Source organism: Myxocyprinus asiaticus, chromosome 25, assembly GCF_019703515.2.
Source record: "Myxocyprinus asiaticus isolate MX2 ecotype Aquarium Trade chromosome 25, UBuf_Myxa_2, whole genome shotgun sequence".
Lineage (NCBI taxonomy): Eukaryota > Metazoa > Chordata > Actinopteri > Cypriniformes > Catostomidae > Myxocyprinus > Myxocyprinus asiaticus.
The window spans coordinates 8098554-8126140 of NC_059368.1; the positions used below are offsets into that span (position 1 = coordinate 8098554).

The 27587-nt window shown below is 37.6% G+C and overlaps 2 protein-coding genes across 4 annotated transcripts in view; one reads left to right on the top strand and one right to left on the bottom strand.

The window, feature by feature from the left end:
• Positions 1-27587, bottom strand: part of LOC127416044 (centrosomal protein of 85 kDa-like) — a 102713-nt gene that overhangs the window by 15221 nt on the left and 59905 nt on the right. For all 3 annotated transcript variants that reach the window (XM_051655150.1, XM_051655149.1, XM_051655151.1), the window contains exons 4-8: positions 9144-9229; positions 5091-5208; positions 4211-4387; positions 2523-2675; positions 959-1113 (exon numbers count right to left, since the gene is read on the bottom strand). In XM_051655150.1, the coding sequence (XP_051511110.1) occupies positions 959-1113; positions 2523-2675; positions 4211-4387; positions 5091-5208; positions 9144-9229 (689 nt within the window). The remainder of the gene's footprint in view (positions 1-958; positions 1114-2522; positions 2676-4210; positions 4388-5090; positions 5209-9143; positions 9230-27587) is intronic.
• Positions 17515-26176, top strand: LOC127416079 (cardiac phospholamban-like). The gene is made up of 2 exons (XM_051655202.1): positions 17515-17634; positions 23688-26176. Exon 2 carries the CDS (start codon positions 23858-23860, stop codon positions 24014-24016), a length of 159 nt encoding a protein of 52 aa, XP_051511162.1. The 5' UTR covers positions 17515-17634; positions 23688-23857; the 3' UTR covers positions 24017-26176.

Genomic DNA, 27587 nt, shown 5'->3' on the forward strand with positions numbered 1-27587 from the left:
CATTATTAATTTATTTTAACTAATATAGTTAACTTATGTTAACAAATACAACCTTATTGTAAGAGTTACCATTTTTTTCTTACTCCATTGACTTTTTTTGTTTTGTTAGTAAAAATCTAACAAAATTTGCAGATATAAAAAAAGATACATTTAGTATAAGCTGTTGAGTGCAGAATCAAGCTACAAACAATCACTAAACATATATTTTTCTTACAACATTGACAATTTAAAAAACAAAATTCTAACAAAAAATGCAAATGGGGAAAAATAAACTTAATTCAAGATGTATTTCTGGAAAAAAAAAGTCTTCATATATTATTACATTTTGCTTCACAAGTAAATATATCTTATTTAAGGATTAAAATATGTATTTTTACTAGGAAATAAGTGAAGTGCTGATAAAGGAATAAGCATTGAGGTTACAGTGAGGCACTTACAATGGAATTCAATGGGGCCAATTTTTGGGGGGTTTAAAGGCAGAAATGTGAAGCTTATAATTTTATAAAAGCACTTAAATGAATTCTGTTAAACTAAAAGAGCTGTAAAGTTGTTTAAATTAGTGTTTTTGTGGTCGTTTTAGGATTTTAGGGTTTGTTGACAAGTTGTAAAATTGGCTATAACTTTACAAACAAAAGGTTCATAAGCAATTCTATCACACTAAAATCATGTTAAAACACATATTGTTAATGTCTTGTGGCTATACTTTTGAAACAGAGAGTATTTGAATGTTTACAGACTGGCCCCCATTCACTTCCATTGTAAGTGCCTCACTTTGACCCATATTTTTGCTTCTTTTTTTTTTTTTTAAGGAAAGGAGAGTGCAAATCATAATAATTTTTTGTGGTAATCAACATTATGCCACAAATTATGCTGTTGATTGAGCTTAACTTGTATTTAACTGGAATATTCCTTTAAGCAAATGAAAAGCAATGCTTCACACTGCATGGCTGTTTGGTACCTCTGTACAGCAGCCACAAGCTCTGTCTCCCGCTTGGACTGGGTCTCTATGAGGGCGTCTTTCTCTTGCAGCAGGGCTCGGTTCTCCTCTAGGCTTTTCTCCAGCTGGGCTACAGTGTCCTCCAATGCCCGGGCCTTCCCCTGCACCTCCTCCAACTGAGATGACACAACACAGACAGGGATGAGTTCATTAACATCACTACATAACACCGTCTGAACACTGTACACACCTTTATAGGTGTAGTTTTGCTGAATGCTGTTACTAATAATGTGGTGAGCATAAATTAACAATAAAACAGTGTCAAAAGGTACTTTATTCACTTTTTACACAACACACATTGTTTCAAAGCAGCTTTACAGAAAATTATGCAGTAACAGAAAATGATGGTGTGATGTCTTAAAGTCCTCACTGTGCGGTTAAAATAATTAAGACAATTGTAAATCATGCCTTAAAAATTACTGTCTTTGGGCCCCAGTGAGCAGGCCAAAGGCGACTGTGGCAAGGAACATAAAACTCCATATAACCTCCATATAAATACAACCTTGGGGGAAACCAGGCTCCGCTGGGGGAGCCAGTTCCCTCTGGCTATATAGCATGAATGTAGTGCCAATATTAGTTATCTATGTATAACAGAAGTTTTGTTTTATGCAAGTAAACTTAGTAGATGTTGGTGAGCAGTGTTTTAAACTACAGGACTGCGAATGAACTGTAATCAATGATTAAGTGTCTTTGAAGTCCAAACCAAATAGACACCATGCAGAACTGCAAAAAATGAACTGTTTTTAAACAGGTTTCCCAAACAATTGCCCCATCTGCCACTGGCCGGCCAAACATATAGTCCTGCCCCAAACTCAGCTCTGTTTCACAAATTTTACCATATTTAAACCCATTCTACAGAATTCCACCCCCTAAAATCAATGCAAAAAATGCAGAAAAAGTCTCTTGATTCCATCTTTGCTTTGCTTAAGAGCAACAGATGCCACAAAATGTGCTAAGCAGGTAAGATAATTGTGCCCAAAACATTTGTTGTTGATGGATAATATAAATTTTCATCCTGAAACACATACTAGGAAACAATACAAAACAATGATTTAATAACCCACATGTTAGATTACTTCCATACATAATGAAGAGCGCACGCTGTCACATTAGCAGCTGTTTGCTCTGATCTATTAGCAAAATGCCTTGAGGACTGACACTGCTGTGTTGGTTTAGCATAGAAAGGAAACTTTAATTATGCCCTGATCAAGTGAACCCAGATCAGTTTAGATGTTTGGGACAGACAATCAGATCTGTTGTCATGTTGCTGATGAACCAGAAAAAGGTGACTTCTGAGAAGTTTTTAAGTAATTAAGTATTTAGTTGCTCAGGCGATGTAGACGAAGGTAAATCCCCCTGGTTTGAGTAATCTGATCACAAAATGTTGGACCTTATTTAGCGCTGTCCACTTATGATCGGATCTCCCGAAATGGATGTTAATACCAGGTGCAAACAGGGTCTACAATAAAGGTGAGGGGTGGGGTAGAAACATATCGATGTGGGAAGGTTGGAGAACAGTTTGTACCTGCTGAGCTTGCGTCTGGACCTCGTCCAGTGAGGGCAGGTCTGCCAGGTATTTCTCCAGTGTCTCAATGCGCTGCTGCTTCTCTTGATTCTGCTCCTGCTCGCGCTGACACTTCTTCTTCAGACTGCTGATGTAGCGGTCTCGTGTTTTCATCTGAGCCAAAACACAACACATCTTATTCAGCTTCATACAGTATAGCTTCACATAGGAAAATCTGGTTTAACAACCTCTTAACATTTTGGTACCACTGAGCATATAAAATAAGATCAGGTGCCTATTCTGCTTCTATAAAGGCAAAAGGCAATAACTATGGCAACAATTTAATGAAGAAGAAAATGGCTTAAATTTTCACACTGCGTTTTTTTCTGAATCTAGTCAAAGTGGCACAGCAATCGGAGTGTGAAAATTGAATAACAAATTTCATACTTAAACCCAAGTAACCTGGGGGCCATACAGACCAAACGCTTAAAAGGATAGTTCAACCAAAAATGAAAATTCTCCCATCATTTACTCACCCTTTTAGAAAAATATCTCAGCCCTGAAGGTCCTCACAATGCAAATGAACGGTGATCAGACCTTCATAGCTCCAAAAATCACGTAATGGAAACATAAAAGTAATCCCAATGACTGGTTTGAGTGAGAAACAGAACAATATTCAAGTCCATTTCTCCTCCAAATCTCCAACTTAACTTTCACTTTCAAATGTGAAAGTGAAACTAAACAGGCACCACATGTGACCATCAGATGTGAAAGTGAAAATGGAGATTTAGAGTAAAAAAAGGACTTAAATTTTGATCTGTTTCTCACCCACACCTATTATATTGCTTCTGAAGATATGGATTTAACCACTGGAGTCTTATGGATTACTTTTATGTTTCATTTATCTGATTTTTGGAGCTACAAAGGTACATTCACTTGCATTGTATGGACCTACAGATCTGAGAAATTCTTTTAAAAGTCTTTGTGTTCAGCTGAAGAAAGAAAGTCATACACATTTGGGATGGCATGAGGGTGAGTAAATGATGGGAGAATTTTCATTTTTGGGTGAAATATAGAGCAGAACGCAGGTGTCTTTTTAACGTGACACAGCGTCTAAAAAAAGAAGAAAGAAAAAACAGGAAGATGTGAAATAACGGTCAAAGATGTCTGTCTAGCGGATGTTTCTATAGGAAAATGTATAATAACGACAGTGTAAAAATCTTCATTTGAATGATCCGATACTGATTTTTGAAATCCCAAGATCGATATCTAAATCTATGCCTTTTTCTTTAGTGGATATGGGAACATTTTTGTTAAACATTATTTGACGCGTGCCTCCTGTCCTGCAGATGTCGGCAAGTCAGTGGCAGCAAATGGCATAAGCAACGTAGGCACTATCATGATAGAGCAATAATGTACAACTTTTAACAGGCCTGTTTACATTGTAATACACCTAAATGAGCTGATAGTGAATCATAATCAAATCAAATTGAAAGCTTGTGAATCTGAATCAAAACGAATTGAAAGCTTGTGAATCTGAATCCAACTGAACTGTGAGCTTAGGAATTCAAATTAAAATCGATTAAAATTGAGAGCTTGTGAATTGGTATCAGATCATGAAATTAGTCCCTACACTCAGCCCTAAGTACAGTATAATCACATGACTCTTTGAACTGGATGTACAGTATTTTGTACCAGTAGGTTCTCACCTTCTCCTCCAGTTTCTTGATGTCTTCAGTGTATTTTTGTGTGTTCTGCTTGAGGAATTCGCTGAGATGGATGACCTCCAGCTCTGCCGTAGCTAATTTACGGCCAAGCTCTCCATTCTCACTGCACAGCTGAGACTTCGGGCTCTGGCTGGATACTGGACTGTCGTATGGAGAATCCTAAAGAAGGGCGAAAGAGACATTAGAAGCAGGTGGTGAAATGTGGAGGGGGGGGATATTCAGGGTTCAATACAAGTTAAGCTCAATTGACAGTATTTGTGGCATAATGTTGATCGCCATAAAAATGTATTTTGACTCATCCTCCTTTTCTTAAAAAAAAAAAAAAAAAAAAAGCACAAATCAAGGTTACAGTGAGACACTTACAATGGAAGTGAATGTGGCCACAATTTTGGAGGGGTGAAGCTTATACTTTTATAAAAGCACACATTAATTCTTCTATTAAAACTCGTGTATTGTTTGAGCTGTAAATTGGGTTCAGTTGTCATTTTTACAGTCATTTTAGAGTTTTTGGGTTTGTTGACATTACATCGTCATGACAACTAAGTTGTAAAATTGGCTATTTACTTACACAAAAAAGGTTAGTAAGTGATTTTATCACACTAAAATCATGTTTACATGCATAATGTTTGTGTTGTGACTATACTTTTGAAACAGGGAGTGTTTTAACGTTTACAGATTGGCCCCCATTCACTTCCATCGTAAGTGCTTCACTGCAACCTGGATTTTTGCTTTTTATTTTTTAAGAAAAGGAGTGGCAAGTAAAAAATTCACTTTTGTGGTAATCAATATTATGCCACAAATGCTGTTGTTTGACGTTAACTTGTATTGAACCCGGAATATTCCTTTAAAGAGACATACATACCTTGGCTTTGAGCAGATATGAGTCATCAGAGCGCCCTCTTTGGTTCTGGAGGACTTGTTGTGCCCTTAACTCATTTTCCCTGATCCTGGCATGAAGCTGAAGGATTTGTTGCTTTTGCCTAGAGGATATCCCAAAAGAAATTTGTTACAATTATAATAGTATGTTACTAGACAAAATCCAAACAGTACGTTAGTTTTATATATAGTATATACTGTCCAGTAATATGGTTAAATATTGTTGAATTACATTTGATTAAATATTTGTTAGGGCTGTCAATTTAACGCGTTAATCTAGTTTGATTAAGTATATAAAAAATAATGCGTACATTTTTTTAAATAATGCAATTAATCATGCCCCCACCCGATCAGCACATAAATTCCATAATACGGATTGTTTCTACCATCGGAACAATTCAAGGTTGATATACCACCTTGATGTGGCAGTAGGGGGCAGTCAGCTCCAGCTGTACGGACAACACCTCCTCAAACCAGAGCAACAGGCACAGCCTTCCACAGATGCGCTTTTATGCTCAAAGACATCTGGACCGAGCCAGAGATAGTTTAGCAGAGACAGACCACTACTATTAAAATGAATGGTAGTAATTGCAAAGGCCAACGGATGTAGAAAAGGAAGTCCCGCCTTACATGTAAAAGAGCCAATCACCTTTTAGATGCAGATATCACTTGTCAGTCAACTCGAGAACGTGCATGCGATGTGCATTAGCTGAACCAGCCTGAAACATAGCATTTTTAGCGCAATTTAGCACAATTTGTGATACCACTGTTGTCAGATTTTACTGCTGATTTGTAATATGTTCTTTGATCATAATTTTGACCAAGGGTTTTGCACATTTCGGTCTTATTCCATTCAAGTAGATAGGTGCTGTACTTTTATGCTGCTTGTTTACATTGAAAATGACTGCACAGCCTGCCCAGGAGCGTTCCAAAGATGGGAGCCCAGTGGACTGACTTGCCTTGAAAGTGACTTTAACCGAGCACAACAGAATTCAGATATCTCGAGACGTGTTTAACATTTCAAACTACATTTATTTAACTTGATACAGCTTTCTAAAAACACAACAGTTATGACTAGAGAAGTTGAAAACGTCTGACGCGTAAGTACATATGCCAAGAATTAAAAATTGCCCAGACGGAAGTAGGCCAATAATAATATTATATTCAATGATATAGAAATAAAGCAAACAGTATTCTGACTTTGAAACCACTCTTTATATAAAAAAGGATTACATTTTGTGCTGCCACAATATACAGTATTTTCATAAGACGTAATGTTTTTGATTTATGTGAATTGAAATATTTATTATGAATTATATTTTTATAATTATTTGTACTATATTTTAACTTATCTTCATTTGGGTACCTTTCTCAGTAAATATTGACATATGCGATTAATTGTGATTAGTTAATTGGCACATCATGTAATTAATTTTCAATTAAAAATTTTAGTAGATTGAGAGCACTAATATTTATATAATAAAATGCTATTGAACTATGTGCTATTATACTACACTGTATATACAGTATATAATTTATTGTATAATATACTATTTTAAAATAGTATGTTACTGGACAAAATGCAAAAATGTATGTTCGTATTTACACTGGGGTGCAAATAGCATCTACCTTCCTTTACAGTAAATGGAAATAGCCTCTGCTTTCATATCAGAATTCACAGTCTGAAGCATTTCTTTGGGGTACCATGCAGAGAAGTTTTAAAAACAAGCACTCTAAAAAATTCCTTCTGAGAGGTAAGGACACGCTTGCTGGAGGCAGTCGCTCTGATGTGGCAAGCAGAAGAAATGTTTTCACACTTGCAATGACACTCTAAAGTCTACTTGTTGCACTCGGTTTGGACATTTTCTGTCTTTCAGCAGAATAAGAGACGATATGTCATTAAACATTCAGCATACTAAATACTGGCTAGATCAGAGAGTTGATCACAGCTCCATCTTGTGGTACCTCATTTTTTAATTTGTTAGAAAAGCAAACACAAAATGTGAACAAATTATATATGAACACAGCGGATGTAGAAGCCAGACAGATGCCAGATTGCTGCACAGCTCAAAGTGTACCTGCTCCCTCATGTATGTATAATTCTTGGCAGGGATGACAGCCTGCCACTTGTGCATGTATGCTTGTGTGTATGTGTGTCTGAACAGTGCTCGTCTGATCTGTGGCATCTTTGGCACTGTCCCTTCTGTCACAGCTAACCCGAGAGCAGAGCAACACTATGGGTAACAGCATGGTGCTATAATTACGCCGCTCAAGGTCATAGCAGTCACTATGAGATCACAGTGTCGACCACAGCCGACATTGTGTTAAATTAATGACGAAGTATCGTCAGTGGCACAACCTCCTTTGGCCACTTTCCAGAAACATGTCAAACTTACAGAGTGAAATTGCTGAATCAATTAGGTTTTTTTTTCTTCATTTTTTTCCCACATAGGGAAATTCATAGTTTTTTAACAGCGACAGTTGAGAAAGGAAGGCAGTGATGCATAGAAGAAGGGTAAACAGGATCGGGACATGACATGAGCCAGCAGAGCCGTTTCTGACCTTATGTGGGCACTAAGCGAATTCCCTTCCTTCTTGGGCCAAAAGGGGGCCCCCTATAACTGTCTATTTGAGCCATAACAGCTGCCTGAGTCTTACTCGCAGCTTTTAATATATTTAAAATAAATAAATAAATAGAAAGAACCTTGCTTTGCGGGTCCCCTTGGTGGCTCGGGGGGCCATAAGCGGCCGCAAATGAATCACTGTACTGAATGTAGTTACTCTATGTAATTAGCAATTAATATAATTACTTTTTTGGTCAAAAAGTAGTGTAACACATTGCATTTTAAATTCATGTAATCAGATTAAGTTAATTACTTTTAAGTACATTACTTGGGTTACACATATTTCTATAAAAATATTATTTATGCAGAATACATTTAAAAAACGAATTATGTTCATATGTACGTCTGTTTGCGTTTCTGTGACAGCTGAATACTCTTAAAAGTAAAGTAATTAGTGATGTGATTACTTTCCCCACGAAGAGTATTGTAATCTGATTAAAATGTTTACAATAGTAAAAAGTAATTTGTAATGGTTAGCTTTTTTTGAGTAACTTGCCCAACGCTGGGTCTTATTGGCTATAACTGTCACTTCGTACAGCCGCATTGCGTTTAGTGTGGACAAATTGTTTATGGCCAAAACTTGTAGCATCATGCCTGGTCAGGACTAGAGGTCGACCGATAGTGGATTTTGCAGATACCGATAACTAAGATGGTGGGAAAGGCAGATAACCGATATTCGGCCAATAGTTTTTAAAATTGATTTGAAGAGTCAAAAAAAATTCTTGTTCTTTCCTTACTATGATGGGCACAGACAAAGAGCCTTAAATGAATAATATCCCAGATGCAGTTTATTGTTCAAACAAAATCCCAAACATAACCAGAAAATATGGTGCATAGCACAGGACTTTAAGTATAAACAAGCCTGAAACACAACGGGGACTCTTATTTTGAAATGATGACATGATTAAAAAACTATCGGAAACTATCTCCATATATTTTTGACAATAACGATAGCTGCAAAAAGCAACTATCGGCACCGATTAATATCGGTCCGATATATCGGTCTACCTCTAGTTTGGACAGTGTTAGGACAAGGGCTAAAGACTAAGGTATAGTTTGTTTTCCTGTGTGCCATTATGTTTTGCGCACAGTCGAGCGTTCTAATCTTTCCAAGTATACTCTTGACCACGAGCCAGTATGGATGCGTTCAATGCATGCACACTACGACAGCTTTGCGATACTGTTTAGAACAGTAAGCTCAAGGCGCAATGCAAACGACACACAGACACAGACCGTCTACGTGTCTAGAAAAACTTTGCTGCATGTGGACAGTGTGTGCGAAATTTGTGCCCCAGGCACTATGCATGTGATGGACCATCAGGCAGAAAACCGAAGAATAATCTGGCCTTTAGTCCCTCTGTCAAATTGGCTAATCTAATTCTTTCTGATCATTCTAAATGTCTTTGTTTACTCACCGGTCAATCTCCAGTTCGCGTTGCCTCAGGAGTCCCTCCTTAATCTTTACTAGTGTATTGACGGGGAGAGCAGTTCCACTCAGCATCTGCACAAAACAATATTACAGCATTAGAACTCTTTATTCGGTACACACACAGGGTCAGGCTAGTGTGTACTTATGCTGAGCACCCTGTAATTAGCATATTCCTTCATCATAATCACGATCAGCCACAAAATGCCACTGAAGCCATACTGCATTAAAGTGAAAAACTCCAGTTGGTTTTTAAAGGTCTGGCATTGAGGATGACAAAGATTCTTTGCGCTACTGAATCTAATTGCATTTGTTTTCAACTCTGCTTGAATGGTTTTTCCGGTATTTTTTTCCCTTTAAAAATCCAAATGAAAGACAATGGAAAACAAATGCCAAAAAATCTAAACATATAGTTTTCACTCTGCCCTCAAGTCAACACATACACAATCTTCAGCTGTGCATGTTTAAGTGAAGGGTGACAGGTCATGGCTCTTTAACACAAAGACTAATCTCTTATCATAAACAGCACCAGGAGCTTTATGGAAGCATAGCAAATAAAGCTGTCAGGGTGCTCATGCTGTTCATCTCTTTCCCCTTACTGAAATAATGTTTCCCCAAATGTTTAAAAGTTTGAAAATTTAAATTTCTATAAAATTCAAATATAATTCACATTTTGGTCATATTTACAGTAAGTGAAAAAAATCTACCGGTAGTTTAATTTCTCAGCCCTGTTGGCAGCCCAAGAGTGCCATAGCCTATGGATGAACTCAAAGCTCCAAATTTGTATTAAATGTATCCTTAAAGATTCCAAATTGTTGTGAATTGTGTGTCCATGTCAAAACTCCATAACTTTGATCATAAAATGCTTTCAGGGTTGCTAAGAACTTGGGAAGCTATGTATGTTGAGAGACCTGGGGTTATTTTTTACGTAACTATAATCGGAAATGGAACAACTGTTCTGCACTTGTACACTGGATGAGTATGGTATGTTTTATCCGACTGGTTTGTCTGCCATCTAACTGACTATACATTCAACTGATGTGGACAATGAATGCAAGGGAGTAACCACAGGCAACTGTTACATGACCTATTATTTGATTTGTTAACCTCATTTACATCATCTATTTAAAATAGTCTGTATTGTTTGCCCTGACCCAACTTTAGAAATGTCAACCCCATAAATTACTGACATACAAGGGGCAAATTCAAACCTGCAAACATGCCTTTTATTTGCCTCTGGAGAGGTTTTAGTCCCACCACCAAACAGCGTGGTGATAAGAAGCAGGTGCCACTTTCATTTCCAGACCTCTCTCACCTCTTCACATAGTTGGGGGGGCTATTTTTAAAAGTGAGTGTGTGGTAAACACAACAAGTTGGCGCAAATCTTCACAGTATGTGTGCTCGAGTAGCAACCACAAAAGTGTTACAAAAGGAGTCCATAGCAAGATGAAAAGTTAGTAGCAATAAAAAACAATGGCTGGGCAGCAATTACATTTGAGGTGTTCTTGTGTTCCAAAACAGCCCGATGGAGCATAATAGGTGGGAACAGAACACAGGTGCATGGGTATGCATTTTTTTTAAAGTTGACTGATTATGTTAGCATGACAGAGATAAACATCCTGTTGTACACGTTGAGCTTATTAGGATTTTTCCAAAAACTTTTAGCAAAGTAACTATCTATCTATCTATCTATCTATCTGTGTACAAACATCTGTCTGTCTGTCTGTCTATCTAACGACATCTGTCTGTCTAGCTGTCTATTTATATATCTGTCTGTCTCTCTAGCTGTCTGTTGATCTATATATCTATCAGTCTGTCTGTTTGACTGTCTATTTATCTACCGCCATCTGTCACAAACATCTGTCTGTCTGTCCATCTACTGACATCTGCCTGTCTATCTATCTTTCTACCAGCATTTGTCTGTCTGTCTATCTATCTACCGACATCTGTCTGTCTATCTGTCTATTTATATATCTGTCTGTCTGTCTACCAACATCTTCCAGTCTGTCTGTCTAGCTGTCTGTTGATCTATATGTCTATCAGTCTGTCTGTTTGTCAGTCTATTTATCTACCGACATCTGTCTGTCTGTCTGTCTGTCTGTCTATCTACTGACATCTGTCTGTCTGTCTACCGAAATCTGTCTGTCTGCCTATCTATCTACCGGCATCTGTCTGTCTGTCTATCTATCTATCTACCGACATCTGTCTGTCTATGTAGCTATCTATCATTCTACCGACATCTGTCCATCCATCCATCCATCCATCCATCTATCTAGCTCGCTAACTGGCTGTTTGTCTCACTGTAAGGTTTGTTAAAACTTGAAACGTCAAGCTTTTAAAACTTTTTTCAACATAAGGCCAGGCTTTGTTAAGCCAACATCAAAGTTTATCTTGACAAACTTTATCTAGTTTTAACTAAACTAAATGTCTTAAAAAAATAAAATGCAATGGATGTAGAGGAGGTGACCTCAACACCTCAATGCCCATATGACTAAGCCATGCAAAATTGTGCATCACAGCAAATAATCACTGCTGAAACCCAAATGAAGAGAGTGGCTGTCCTCAGAATGAGGGCATCTAATGGTAATGAGCCTGTGTTTACCACATTTTATGCCATAGCATCAACTAAAAGCTTTATGAGTCAGGGGTTTATCTAAACTTATTCCTCCACCTGTTCCTCAAAGCTCCAGACTGCAGTCTTGCTTTTGTCTCTCCCCACACGGCCATTTAAATAGACCATGACAGGAACAGCTGCTGGAGGAAGGGATCTCGTTTATTACAATATGCTGATGCCAGAAAATGCAAAATGCTGTGTTTTTAAAATAAACCATCATTGGTTCTTGTTTCCCCTAGACTCAACAACTTTGAATTGGTCTTGATTTGATACTGCTAAAACCCCCTCTGTATTAGGGGTGTAATGATCCATCGTTCTGGATCGATGCATCGATCAACTAATCAACGATGCAATGTCATCGATACAACACGTAAAGATCGATGTATCTTTTTTTAAGATGCACCTTTATTTTAACACTCTAATTCCAGCCACGTCCGTACACATTTCCGTCATGTGATGGATCAACCATATTATGTTCATCTCGTTTAATAAGCGCTAAATATGCTGCTCATGTAGGACACAGTTGTACACGGAGTGATAGAAGTGACTGAAGAGTGGCTCACATGAACGATTAAATTGGGCTTCCCTCAATATGGCTGTGCATGCTACACATTTGAATTCTACATGAGCATTTTCGCTTTTAAAGTGCTTTGGAGCAATTCAACCATGTCAAATGGCTAATGAGCCCCATATTCTAAACAGCATCAATTACACGACTTCTCACATCTTCACATCAACACCCTTAATAACATTTATCACAGTAAACTGTAACCTCATTCCACAAGGCTGTCATCAAACGATTGATAATCACTTGTATGTGATTGTATGTCATTGTTTTATATATAATTTTTTTTATGTGTGTATTAACTGAAGTACCTTATTTTGTTGTGGATGTCCCAATGTGGATACTGGATTTGCACTTTTCAGAGAGCTCAATAAAATATTAAAATTATATTTTGGTTGCATTTTTGACATTATAAATGTATTGATTGTGTAAAATAGACCCATAATATCGATGGCAGGTCCCTGAATCGAATCGAAATCGTATTGTGGCAGACTTTGAGATATATCGGCAAACATCGGATCGCTGGCTAAGAGAAACGATACAAGATCGTATCATGATGAAACTGGTGATTTACACCCCTGCTCTGCATATTGTATTACTAACTACTTACATTTACATTTATACATTTGGCTGATGCTTTTATCCAAAGCGACTTACAGTGGATTCAGTGTATACATTTTATATAGGGGTGTGACGATTCACTCTGACAACAATTTGATTAGATTACGATTCTCTACCTAAAAATTGTGATGCATCGTGAAATCTGAAACCAGTAATTACAGATGAAATGTCAAGTGCAGGCAGATACGATCCAGGTTTTAATGGAGCAGGCTCAGCAGGGTCATAGAATGAAAAACTGTCTATTAGTAGCAAGTAAGACCGCAGTAAATATAGTTTGCGATTTGAAATTCAGACTTCAATTGGCTATAAATCCGCTATGTGCTGCGGTAGACATGTAAATAATGTTGCATTTTATTCTTCATGATTTGAGAATTCGGATGACATCACCCTCCGGTCCGCAAGCGGTCGTTTACATTTTATGACTCTTCATTTTCTAATCTAAATAGCTCCAAAAGTTGAACACCTAGAAGACTAAACAACTCTCATCTTGATCAGTCTGATTTGTGAATTTTTTTCACAGCAATTTGTTTTCCTGTCAACACTTTTTAAGTCCAAGAGTCGGGAAGGTGAAAAATGTGGGCACGAGGCACACACACAGACAACCCCCCCACCACCCCCGGCAACAAATTTGGAGGCGTGTTGAAGTGGGTTTCACCCAGGGCGCCATAAAAGCTAGAACCGCCACTGTGTACCGCGATGCATTTTTCCACTCCTAATTTAATCAGTTTATGTGTTCTTTGGGAACTTTGTATTAGTTCTATGAAAAACAACAATATTAAAGGGAGAGTTTACCCAAAATAAAAATATTTTCATCATTTACTCCCCCTCATGTTGTCTAAAACCCATAAAACTTTCTTCTGTGGAACACAAAAGGAGAATGTCTGAACACTCTGCTGGTCGCTCTTTTCCAAGCAATTAAAATGAGTTGTGACTGATGCTTTTAAGCTTCAAAAAAGATGCAAAAACATCATGAAAGTAATCCATATGATTTGTACAATATATTCCAAATCATTTAAAGCCTTACAATAGCATTTAAGTCGTTTTGCATCCTTTTTGAAGCTTAAAATCTAAATGAGGCAGAGAGTATCTAAGTAAATGATGACAGAATTTCCATTTTTGGTTAAACTATCCCTTTAAAATAGATTCAAACAAATAAAATAGTTTAAAGGCATCTCTAAAAATGTAGCTTAGCTTGGTGACTATTAAAATAGGAGTCATGCCCTTGGTAAACAGGATAAAATTCATCTCCACTCTCAGAAATGTGGCAAAGAGCACATCACAGGTCTGGTGCCTTTTGGCTATGCCACTGAACAGCTTCACTCTGTCACATTGCACAGCTAATCTACTGCCAATTCCCTGAACTTTATCATGCCTTGCCGCTGCACTCCCTCTAAGGCCCTCCAGACAGCCATCCATCAGCCTCTTGGCATGCCGAGGCAATTCAGGAGAGACAAGCTGACTCCTTTCGTGGTGACGGTACTTAGAATACGCAATAGAGACTGTGCTGTTGCCATTTGTGAAGCAGGGGCAAGTTTAGCTGTGCGTTATAAATGTATCAACTTCCAACAATTTTCAAAGCACAGGTCGGTGATGTCTTGAGGTGTTTGTTAAAAGGAATAGTTCAGCAAAAATGAATATTCTGTCATTATAGTATTCTGTCATATGTACTTACTCTCCCTCGAGTTGTTCCAAACCTGTATGACTTTCTTTTTTCTGTGGATCACAAAAGGTGAATTTTTATAATGAAACTGAATGGAGACTGGGGCTGTCAAGCTCCGAAATGACACGTAGAAATGTTATGAGTGGTTCAGACAACTTGCCACACGATAGCTTTGTCTGATGGACAGACATAAATTTAAGTTGTTATTCACTGAAAAGCCTGACATATTTCTTAGCTCTCTTTGCTGTGTTCATGAAAGAAATTGTGATGTTTGATCCGTGAATAAATCATTCAAGTCAGACCTTTTTAATGAATGTGTTGACTGAGTTCACAAAACCATTCTGAATGATTTGTTCGGACTGATCTAGTTCTCAAGTTCAACTCACTGACTTGATGAACTGGTTGCAGTGGTTAACAGCTCACTGGAGGGGAATATTATGAGTGAATAACGACTAAAACTTTGTTTTGTTCCTCACACAAAGCTATACTATAGCTTCAGAAGACACGGAATTTGGAGTCATGTGGATCACTTTTATGAACGGAAGTCAGTAAATGATGACATAATTTTAATTTGATCTTTTAACTATCCCTTTAAAACCAGTCCAGAAATCCCAAATTATGTAGAAGCCTCAGTTTATAAACAAGGCAAATATTGCACACACACACACAACCTGTTTTAACCCAAAGGCACCTTCCTTTGTGTGGTGTGGTGACATCTGTGGAATCCAGAGATCGAATATGCTAAGCTGAACAATGAGGTGAGACATGAATGTATTGCACCTAACAAGCAAACTTTCCAGCTCTGGCCGGAGGGCTTGACACATGCGACTGGACAATGTGTATGCATGCTCATGGCAACCAGGCATTTACATGCCATAAACACTCTGTAAACGAGGTACAGTGAGCAAGGTCACCAGTAATGACTCACCTCCTCTATTTCAATGAGCTTGTCCATAAAGAACAGCATTAGCATGTGTTATGTTTACTGAGTCCTAGTGTACTGCTCGTTTCCGTTGAGATTATTAGAGGGTAGAACTAACAGACTAGTTTCAAAGCATGATAATGAGCATTCAAAAAGTTCCAGATAACTGGTGAAACCATATCAATGAGATGATCTGAAGTTGGGTTGCGTGCTAAAAATACAGTAAGGCTGAGCGGTGTACTAGTTAATACTGTTAGCTGTTACCATAGCCTTTCTGTCAGCTCAAACCAGTCTGGCCATTCTCTGTTGACCTCTCTCATCAACAAGGCATTTCTGTCCACAGAACTGCAGCTAACTGGATGATTTTTGTTTTTAGCACCATTCTGAGTAAATTCTAGAGACTGTTGTGTGTGAAAATCCCAGGATATCAGCAGTTACAGAAATACTCAACCAGCCCATCTGGCACCAAAAATAATGCCACGCTCCAAATCACTGAGATCACATTTTTCCCCATTCTGATGGATGATGTGAACATTAACTGAAGCTCCTGACCTGTATCTGCGTGATTTTATGCTTTTCACTGCTGCCACACAATTGGCTGATTAGATAATATAATGAATAAATAGGTGTAGAGGTGAAGTCAAATAATTGGAGGGAACCAAGATGTTGAGAAAGACATAACAGTATGGCAGTAAATCAGCAGCTCAAGGCCTTAAAACATCCATTTTAGGGACGATGCATATACCTGGGTTGCTCCGGTCCTTAAGCGCCTCTGTCCTGCAAAGTTTAGTTCCAACTCTAATCAAACACACACCTGAACCAGCTAATCAAAGCCTTCAGGACTATTTTAAAATTACAGGCAGGTTTGTCTGATTAGGGTTGGAACTATACTCTGCAGTTGAATCGCCCTATAGCATAGACTCTTACTTTTTCATTCATAACAGATCTGCTCAGTTGGCCTGCACTGCCACCCAACATTGGAATCCAGCGTGTGCACATTTCAAAGATGGATTTTGGTCAGGATATGGCAGGGGTGGCTTCAAAAACAGTTTTGCATTGGACGGAGACAAAGCTGCAACTGGATGCCATTGTAATACCCTCTCCATTCTTCATGTCCTCATTGCTGGCCAGTTTTAAAAGGACTCCTGACTCTAGCCAAATGGAGCTCCTTATAAGGGAAAGAAAACTTTGGGCTGTTTTTATCTCAGAATAGAACTCAAACAAGGGGTGTGTGTGGGGGGGGGTGGGATATTGAGCATGTGTGAAACTAACTAAAAAATAATTGTCAACCAGCCTCTTTTTAATGCTGCACTTATACTCTGTGAGAGTGAAGTTAAAAAGAAACTTGCCACTAAACTGATATCCTTGTCCAATGTGAATATTCATTGTAGCCGTGTACGAAACATCACCAATACAGAGGTCACTTCCAAACCACACAGCTTCCTATTGGTCGACATGGCAAATTCACCTGTCAAAGTTCACCAAACACGAACTCCATGCGAAAATCACAAGAGGATTCGCCACCGGAAGTCCATCACGCAAAATGTATGATTGCGCGGATTCCCATTGAGATGACTGTGCTTCGCCCATGGACTTTCACCTTGCAAAGGTAAATGTGACCATGTCTTAACATCTCCTTTTGTGTTACACAGAAGAAATAAAGTCATAAGGGTTTGGAACGTTATGAGTAAATTACGACATTATTTTCATTTTGGGTGAACTATTCCTTTAAGTAACTGGGAAAACAATAACTGCAAAACTTCAATTTTTCAATGGGGTCTTTAAAGTTGCCACTGTGCATGTGTTTTGGAGTACGCACATACTCCATCTGAACCTGATTCGTATGTTGTTCATATTGAAAGATAAAGACTTGTAGATCTGCTTCCAAATAACCAATGAGGAAAAAAAAGAGAGATCAGACCCCTCCTACGCATTTCTTTCTTCCCTCTCTCCTCCTATACTCCCCCTCCCCCCATTACTTTTCCTGCCATAAACTTTCGTACTCCACATCACTGTCACAGACCCTGCATTCCTCTAAAGGAAAATCAGAGTACCAGAATTGAACCTCAGTACTGTGGCTGTCTATCTGCAGTTTCAGGTAGGTAACATTTTCTTATGGAGTACAGTTCTTTCAGGTTGAAGGAATGGAAAATAGACTACAAATGAAAATGATTTCTGCAAATGAATGGAGGTACAGTGGCCCCACATGTATTTGGCTACTTGAGCCACACTTAAAAATGCCCTAAAAATGGCATTATTTAACAAAATATCAAACCATGTGGGATTTATTTTATTTTAAAGAAATAAAAGCACAAACAATTTTGAAGCAAAACATTTTACAAAGATATTTTTGGGTTTCAAATTATAAAACAATAGATATTGTGTTCAAATTAAGACTGATGTGGTTTCTCTGTAAGGATACCTGTGCAAACTTGAGGGGAAATTACTTTATACATCGACCCAAAAATGGCCTTGGGACCAGTGGTTAAACTAATTGCAAAAACTGCATATTACTAAAATTAAGTTAATTAAGTATTTCATTTTAAATAAATATTTTAAAATAGAATAATACATTTGTGTACATTATTATATATTATATATTATAACATTATTTTTAAATTAATTTGTATTGTTTAAAAAAAAAATTAAGTAACATTTATTTATTTAGTAATTAAATATGTTACTTCTACAAAAACGTCTAGCATCTCGTTTACTGCAGATGCCACTTCAAAAAAGCATTGCTTTAAAAGCAAAGAAATTCATACATTTTTATGTGTGACTTAAGTGTCAAAAAGTGTCAAAAGTTTCGGGGCCACTGTATGTATAATGCATGCTTTTTCATAAGTTATATACACACGCATCTATATATAATAAAACCAAATAATCGCAGGGTAAAATAAAATGTGATTAAAATAGATGAATTGCTTGTATAAAGTTGCCCATTGTATTTTATATTCATAACTTTGCAGAATGGTTGACGAGGTGTCCAATTGTAGAGAATCATAGATTAATCAGAGTTCAGATGTTAGAGTCTGTTTATTGGCCTTTGTAACTGCAGCTCTGTGCACTCACAATAAGCAGACACAGACACATTCTTCTTCTAACACAAATTGAGAAGACGCGACCTAGTGCGATTCTGACCTATACAAAACATCCCACATTTGCACTCTACTGGGAGAGTTAAACTGCATTCAGAAGACAACACAGGTAGAGAAAACACCACAGGTTGTATACATCCGCTTGTGTTGCTCTTGTATTATGCCTGATGCAAATATTTATGCAATGAAGATGGTAAAAAGCATTTTGATGCTTACAAAAATTTGAGGTTACTTTATATAGGCTACACTTTTTGGCATCTGCATAGCCATAATTTGTTTGTCCTACCTGTTTAACTGCCATGCCCTCTGAGGCATCACCACCAACCCAACAAAAACCACACTGCGTTGCTTTGCGATGTCATCATGGAAAGTTGAGTGTTGAAGCCAACTGAGAGCACTCGCTCTGCCTCAAGTGGACTTATTTATACAGGGAAGTTGCCAGCAGAAAGTAAAAAAACGAACATAAACATACACATGCTTAAGAACTCTTCAGCCGGCTTTTCAGAAGATATATATATATATGTATATATATACTGTATATAATTTTATTTTTTTACGGCTGTGTTTTAATAAGCTTGTGTTTTAGATGTTAAAGAGTTTGCCAAAAGATGGCCTGAGGGATATGAAAACATTCTCAATATATTACACATAATTCTTAATAATTGTCAGGGATGGCTCATAAAGTCAACTGGTTTATCTAGATTTTATATTACATTTTTTTTATGTTTTAATATTTTTAGTAGCTGTGCTTTAAAGAGATAGGTCACCCAAAAATGACAATTCTCTTATCGTTTACCCACCCTCATGCCATCCCAGATGTGTAGGACCTTCTTTCTTCAGCAGAACACAACAGAATATTTTTAGAAAAATATCTCAACTCTGTAGGTCCATACAATGCAAGTGAAAGGTGATCAGACCTTTGTAGCTCCAAAAATCACATAAAGGAAACATAAAAGTAATCCATATGTAACCCATTATGTGATTTTTGAAGCTACAAAGGTCAGATCACAATTCACTTGCGTTGCATGGACCTACAGAGTTGAGATATTCATCTAAAAATCTTTGTGTTCTGCTGAAGAAAGTTATACACATCTGGGATGGCAATTTTGATTTTTGGATGAACTTTCTCTTTAATTAGCTTGTGTTTTGGCTGTTAAGCAGTTAGTAAAAACCTCTCGGAAAACGTTTCCTCTTTAAATTCATCACCTAAAAGCACATCTGCTACAGCCATGCAGATTCAGCAGACGTTTATGGTCGCGGCATCGGGTCTTGTGTTGTGTTTTTAATATGCCTTGACAGGTTAAAATAGTCCAACTTTTAAAAATGTGTCCTCTTAAATGCACTCATTGAAAGCAAAAAAGTGTCTGTCATGAATAAACTCCCCCAAGAAATGCATCCAATCAGGGTCAGGTGAACCCAAAACCATCCTAATTATTCAGGACTCCCTTAAGACAGAATAATTGATTGGTCAAGCAACCAACTAGTCAGTTTTGAAACATCCCTTGTTAGTCGTGCACTTCGAAATCAGCTGTGAATAACCAAAGAGGAAGGCTCTGTCTCTCGACATGTGAAGAGGGCAATGACCTGCTTGATACCCTCAAAGAGACTGTTAATGGTCTTATCATTCCCAGCATGGTGATGGGGACATGACTTTTGACTAGCCATTAGAACGCTGGAATGCTTGTACCCTGTGGTGTTGACAAACATCTCTCCAAAATCTGTATTCACCGGCAGCGTTTATCTCCTCCGTGTCACGTGATCGCCATGCTGGGCGCCTGAAAGGGCTGTTCCACTCCAGACTTCACTGTCACTCACTCATCTACTTTACCTCTTTTTTCAGTGACACTGGCCAGCTGGACACAAGAAAGACTTGTCACACTGTGGACTTTAGTTGGGGTAAACATATTTTATTTGATATGAATGAAAGCGAGATTGTGAGGGACAAAAATCTGTTCAATAGGTGATTCAATAGGTTAAGAAATGTTTTCCAGTGTTCTTTGTCCAATGGAAATTATTTGGAAGGATGTATTCTTTTCATTCATGGCAAATTCAATATTGCGTATATCCCAACTAAGATACATAGATGACCACAAAAGCTTCCAACTATCAACTTTTCAAACAAACTACCACTTTCTCAAACTTTTGAAGTATTTTCTTCCAAACACTCATTTAGAGTGGTGGTGGTGTAGTGGGCTAAAGCACTGAACTGGTAAGCAGAAGGTTGTTGGTTCAATCCCCACAGCCACCACCATTGTGTCCTTGAGCAAGGCACTTAACTCCAGGTTGCTCCAGGGGGATTGTCCCTGTACTAAGGGCACTGTAAGTTGCTTTGGATAAAAGCATCTGCCAAATGTAAATGTCATTTAAGATATCAAACTATCACCATTTTATTTGGTAGCAACTAAAACATGCAATTACCATGCACAACATGGTTACTATTCCTACATTTTTGCAAAATTATTTTTACATGGCCCGTTGTAAATATAGGCCTAGTGGCAGTTTCCTAGTGAATGAACATTAAATCATTAACAAGATAAACAATCTATCGATGTATGAATCAAACTCACTCAGACTGCCAACAATTACAAGCACCATCAAGCAAGTCGCTACATGTGTGAATGGGCCTTAATAGGGCAGATTATCAGTACATAAACGCATACTTTTTGCCCTGTTCCTGTTCAATGCTTTCAAGACATTGTGCATTTCTTGTAAGGCGGTACATTTGAACATTTGCATTACATGACCAACTACATTTATAACCTTGTTCGAGTACGATCAAATTGCATGGTAACTGATAGAGCGTAGTGCATGTGATGCAAATAATCGGGGTATGAATCCAGAATAGCAAAGTCAAAAGTGTCATAGAACCACCATAAAATAATTTTTCTGACAGTATCAGTTAGGTTTAGGTTCAGGGTAGGAAGGTAGGTTTTATTGATTTAAAACTTGATCGAGTGCTAACTTTAAAAACCTCATTTGTTTGGAGAAAATTGAACTCACTCTTAGCGCCACTCAGTGGACATTTCACCTCAGAACTGACTTGATATGTGTAAGGAGCCACGTAGTATCATTTTACAAAACATATTGCCAAAGTCACTTAATTTTCATAAGATCAGACACGAAAAAAGCTATGTCTTCCTTGAAAATCAGATTTATGTCCTAACCAGTCGCAACAAGGTCACTGGAAACTTGTATTGTATCTGGTGTAAGATGACAAACATCCTTTTCCTGACAGGAAAACTCTGCAATAGCTAAAAAAAAACACACAGTGCTTCAGGACAAAGCCTTCACAACCATCTTAAACAACATCAATTGTGAAAATACAGTTACAAACATACCATGCATGCTATATATAAGGCCTGTATCGTGTCTTTAAGAAACATTTTTTGCAAAGAAACAGGTTTTCTGTTAGAAGAGGAAGACCAGACTACATAACAGATCAATCTTAAAACAACCATCTCCCATTCCCAAAAACACTGGATATTCTGCATACAGTCATATCCCATATTGCTGAAATAGCCTTTATATCCAACAACAAAAACATCACAGACCCGCATTACCCTCTTAGTGATAAGTTCTAAGTGGTAAAATAGAGTCCAGCTCGCTTGGGATTCTGGATAAGGGCTGGCCACGATTTCAGTGGATTAATGTGACCGGCAAAGGTAATTCCTTAAAATAACCTTTGGTGAATATCGCAGGCAAAACAGATAACTCTACACAATGGCCCATGAGAACACAGGCCAACAGGTGCTCTTGTATACGTGATGTTGCGCAGGAGAGGATCATGCCAAATGCATCTTTAAGACTGATCCTCAGAAAACTCCCTACAGATTTTAAAGAGACAGGACTGAGCAGCAGTTTGAATGCGAGAGATAAGATTGTCGGAGAAGAGAGCTCATCTAATACGTAGAGACTTATAAAAACAGGGCTGCATTTAATCTATCCGGAGGTGAAGCGATAAATCCGGTTGTTTTTTACACATGTAAACTTGTCCTTATAAAACATCTATCTTTAGTTAACTCTTTTATGTACTCAGTGCCAAGACAGGATAAATGAAATAAATATAAGCTCACTCCTACACAGTAAAGACAGCCATATAAACTTGCAATATATTGCTCTAACTTCTTACATTGTAGGTTTTCCGAATATGTCCCCCGTCTGCCATTGGCCATTTTCTGTCACATGAGAATCGACACATAATGCAACAAAATTTTTGCACTTTTTAGGCAGCTATAGATGGTTAAACAGATGCAAAAAATGAAAGACAAATTGCAATTCAGTGTGCAAATAAATGCAAGACAAATTACCAATTTAGTATATAAATATAGTGTTGATCTATTGATGTTGATTAGCTTTTGGGAGATTTTTTAACTTTAATCTTAAATTTCTTAATTAGAATAAAGTTTATAAAAACACTCTGAATGTCAAAGGGTTTAGTTTACCCAAAAATAAACATTTTGTCATTTAATCACCCTCATGTTCTTCCAAACTCATGATTTTCTTCAGTGGAAGACATAAGGAGATGCTAGACAGAATGACAGCCTCAATCACCATTCACATTCATTGTATGGAAAAAGATGCAATGAAACTGAACAGTGACTAAGGATAACATTCAGCCTAACATCTCCTATTAGGTTCCATGGAAGAAAGAAAGACATACGGGTTTGGAACATCATGAGTGTTTTTTTTTCCAGTGTCTTGTACAGGAACGCAGAGATCATTAGTCGCCGTGTCAGGTTAACAAGAACGTCAACTTTTAAAAACGCCTCTCCAGACACCAGTGTTCTGCTGATTGTGCTGCGTTTAGCTTCTTTTTTTTTGTAAGAACGCGCTTGGTTTAAATGGCCCCTAAATGACTTTTAAAAACACGTCTCGAGACACCTGCATTCTGTTCCAATTGTTGCACTGCGTTAAGATTTTTAACTCGTTCTGTCTGAATGGCCCTCATAGCCTGCAAAATAATCTTCTGAATCATCAGTTGAAACCTGCATGATTGTCACGTGTGAGTATTGCGTGCATATTCACTCATTCATCTGCTGCTGCCTCTCCTCAGCCTCCTTGTCAACCGGAAACTGGACCACCTGTCACCACGACAACCAGCATCCTTCCTCCCTGCACAGCTCTCCACTCCACCTCGTGGTAGTACTGCTGTCCTTCCTTACACTCTGCTCAGCACCCCTCCCCTTTCTGTGCACTAAACTCATCTGCCAGTAGCGTCTTGGCATGGAGAAGGTGCAGCACATCACACGGGCGGCCATACGGCGGGCGTCCACCATGGAGGTTCCCCAGCAGGCCAAGCAGAATATGCAGGAGCTCTTCGTCAACTTCTGCCTCATCCTCATCTGCCTGCTGCTCATCTACATCATTGTGTTGCTAATGTGAGCGGGAGGGGCCACAGTTTATCCTTTAGCTAATGAGGGTGAAGGACTGTACAGAGGGGCAAATTACATTGAGGGGTGGGAGGTGGGGATCAGTAGGGCTATTTATTACCTTATAATCTTGAGTAGTTTAAATATTGGGTTATACTGCCTGATTTTCATCCAAACAATTTGTAATTAGCACAATTAGAGTAACATGAGAACGACGATACTAAGTGCAAATTAGTGGCCAACTGATATGGGTTTTCAGTGGATAACTACAGGTGACCGATGGCCAATTAAATGCCGATATATACTGTATGAGATACTGGCTAATACAATTTTCCTATAACAACTGAGATGTACACATAGTCGCTGAAATTAAACACAATAATGTAAAGGATTATAGTAGTCTGTATGGCCGATATATCAGTTTATCACTAGATATTTTGGTCTACACGGCCAATATATCTGTATATCAATAGTACAAACATCTATTAATAATTAATAGCACACTTCATTCGAGAAATATTTGCTATTACTGGCCTGACAGATATATCGGTCTATCACTAGGTGTATTGGTCTATATGGCCAATATATCAGTCTATCACTAGTCAATATATATACATATTATTTATTAGCGTATGGCTTACATGCAGTATAAAAAGACTGTATAGTACATTGTGTAAGCACATATGATCCAAAATATGACATATAAAAGTAACAATATAACAGAACATTTAAAATTATCATATATCAATGTCCCGCTGTGTGATCCATTCTAATGCAGATGGTATTGCCTCCATAAAATCAAACCAATTTCCCTGATAGAATCAGAGGTGACATTCAGTGGCGATGTGATGGATTTTTTGGTTTGGTGCGCCACAGTCGCACTGTGTGGGGAAGATGTTTTTCCCCACTTATGCAGAGAATCTGCATATTTACCTTGACCGGTACAGACTTTCAAAATATCTATTAATAACGAATAGCATACTTATAAGTTGTGTTTACTGGCCTGGTTTATATATCGGTCTTTCACAAGTATAAAAATCTATTAATATTGAATGGCACAGTTCCTTAGGAAATAGTTGCATTTATAGGCTTGGCCTATATATATGCCTATTACTAGTACAAATATCTAATCTAATAATACTGAATAACACACTTCATTAGAGAAATTGTTGTTTTTAATGGCCTTGCCGATATATTAGCCTAACACTAGTACAAATTTCTATTAATAATGAATAGCACACTTTATTAAAGAAATGGTTATATTTATTCGTCTTACCGATATATCGGTTTATCACTAGATATTTTGGTCTACATGGCCAGTATATCTGTCAATAAACAGTACAAATATCTATTAATAATGAACAGCATAATTGATTAGGAAAACTTCTGTATTTATTGGCCTGGCTTTCTGTATATATCGGTCTATCACTAGTACAAAAATCTACTGATATTGAATAGCATGCTTCATTAGAGAAATAGCTGAATTTATTGGCCTGGCCGATATATATGCCTATCACTAGTACAAATATCTAATCTAATAATACTGAATAACACACTTCATTAGAGAAATTGTTGTTTTTATAGGCCTTGCCGATATATTGGCATATCACCATTACAAATATCTATTAATAATGAATAGCACACTTGATTAAAGAAACAGTTGTATTTATTGGTCTGACCGATATATCGGTTTAACTAGATATTTTGGTCTATATGGCCAATATATCGGTCTACACAAATATCTATTAATAATGAATAACATAGTTAATTAGGAAAACAGTTGTATTTATTGACCTGGCTGATTTATCGTTTTATCGCTAGTACAAAAATCTAATAATATTGAATAGCACACTTCATTAGAGAAATAGTTGCATTTATTGGCCTGGCCGATATATCGGCCTATCACTAATAGAAATACTGAATCTGTTTACAATGAATAGCACAATTCATTTGAGAAAAAGCAGAGTCACCCTATTTCTGGGGTAAATAACGGAACTGAATGGAGGCCTGTCTTCACTGTGAACTGATGCTGCATGCAAGTGTCTCTCCATTTCTCAGTCACCATCACTGCATGTCACTTGCGCACTGATAAATGTTGTTTGAGCCCCCTGACTTCTTTTACCTACTGTGTCAAACTGAAATTCACTTGCTCAATAAACACAACATGATCTGATCACGTGTGTGCAATACAAAGTGTGCTGCTTCCATTTTTGGTTGAGATTCCCACACCACTAATTGGACTCATTCATGTAAACTAAAAGAAACCAACTGACAAAAACCAAGAATTACACAGTGAAGTCACTAGAGGTCGTTTTACTAGTCTAAAGCAAAAATAACAGTAGTTATTGTCCTTAAAGACCCCATGAAATCAAAATTGGAGTTTTGTGGCATTTAGTCCATGTCTACTAGTTTTGAGGTCATCTATATGGTTGACAAAATGTACTATTAGCAGTTATAAACATTTAAAAATGCAGCATTTCTCTTCGGGAAATGGACAAAAAATATTGATTACTCATCTTGCACTTAAGGGCATATCCAAAACCTAATTGGCTAATTAAAGACAGGACAAGCCCTTTGATATGTCCTGTTTCAAAATGAATTAATCAACACAGAACAGTAAAATATTCAAGAGATTTCATGTGGTCTTTTAAAAGATCTGTTCAAATAATGTTCTCTGTCTTGTCAACTATGCTAATATCAGTTTATCGATCATATTTAGCTCTTTCCACGGCATGTGAGAGATCTGCGGCACAATGTAACCTGCTCGTCCTCCTTTTTACTGGCAAAGAAGTCCTGCACGCAACTTTTCCGCTGAAGACACTTGGACAACACATCACCACAGCTTCACCTGAAGAACACGCACCCTGAATTCTCCAACCCAGACAACCCTGGAACTGATCAGTATGGATCTGACCAATAACCGAGGATTAAACCTGCTGCTCAACTTCCTGCTTATCATAGTGGCTCTCCTGCTCATGCTCATTCTGGTCAAGCTCATGTGACCCAGTTCTGATTGGCAGAATGGCCCAAATCCAGAACAATTGCTGCTTAGGTATAAGAGAGTTGAAATTGTTTTAGTGACTTCCACACTCTCCACCTGAAAAACCTTTAAAAAGGTGTTTTAAGCCATTTCAATCATTTTGTTAAATTTAACCACACGCCCTCTCTCCAGAACCCCGCCCTCCAAAGATATGTCAGCCAACTCGATGGCAGCAAACCCAAACATACACAATGATTGACAGGCAGAGACTGTTTCTAATAAGCGAAAAGCGTGACTCTTTTTTTTTTTGCTGAGACAGGTGCGATTTCTTAGAACACCTATTTCACTGACATTTATAAGATTGAAAGGACATTGTATGTCTGGTATTCAAATAAACTGATTACAGCATAATTTTATCCTAAAACACATAGCTAATTGGAGGGCTAGAGTAAATTCTAAAAATACTAAAATATAAAATATACTCTAAAATATATAATAAAATCTGATCACAAATCTATGTGAAAAATGCAGCTACATTTTAATTTAACTGAGACAGACACTGTGACAGGAAGTCAGAACTCATCATCGCTTCCGATGTAACTGC

What these genes read in the sequence shown, in the direction of transcription:
- LOC127416079 (XM_051655202.1), top strand. Translation starts at nt 23,858, where the DNA reads ATGGAGAAGGTGCAGCACATCACACGGGCGGCCATACGGCGGGCGTCC.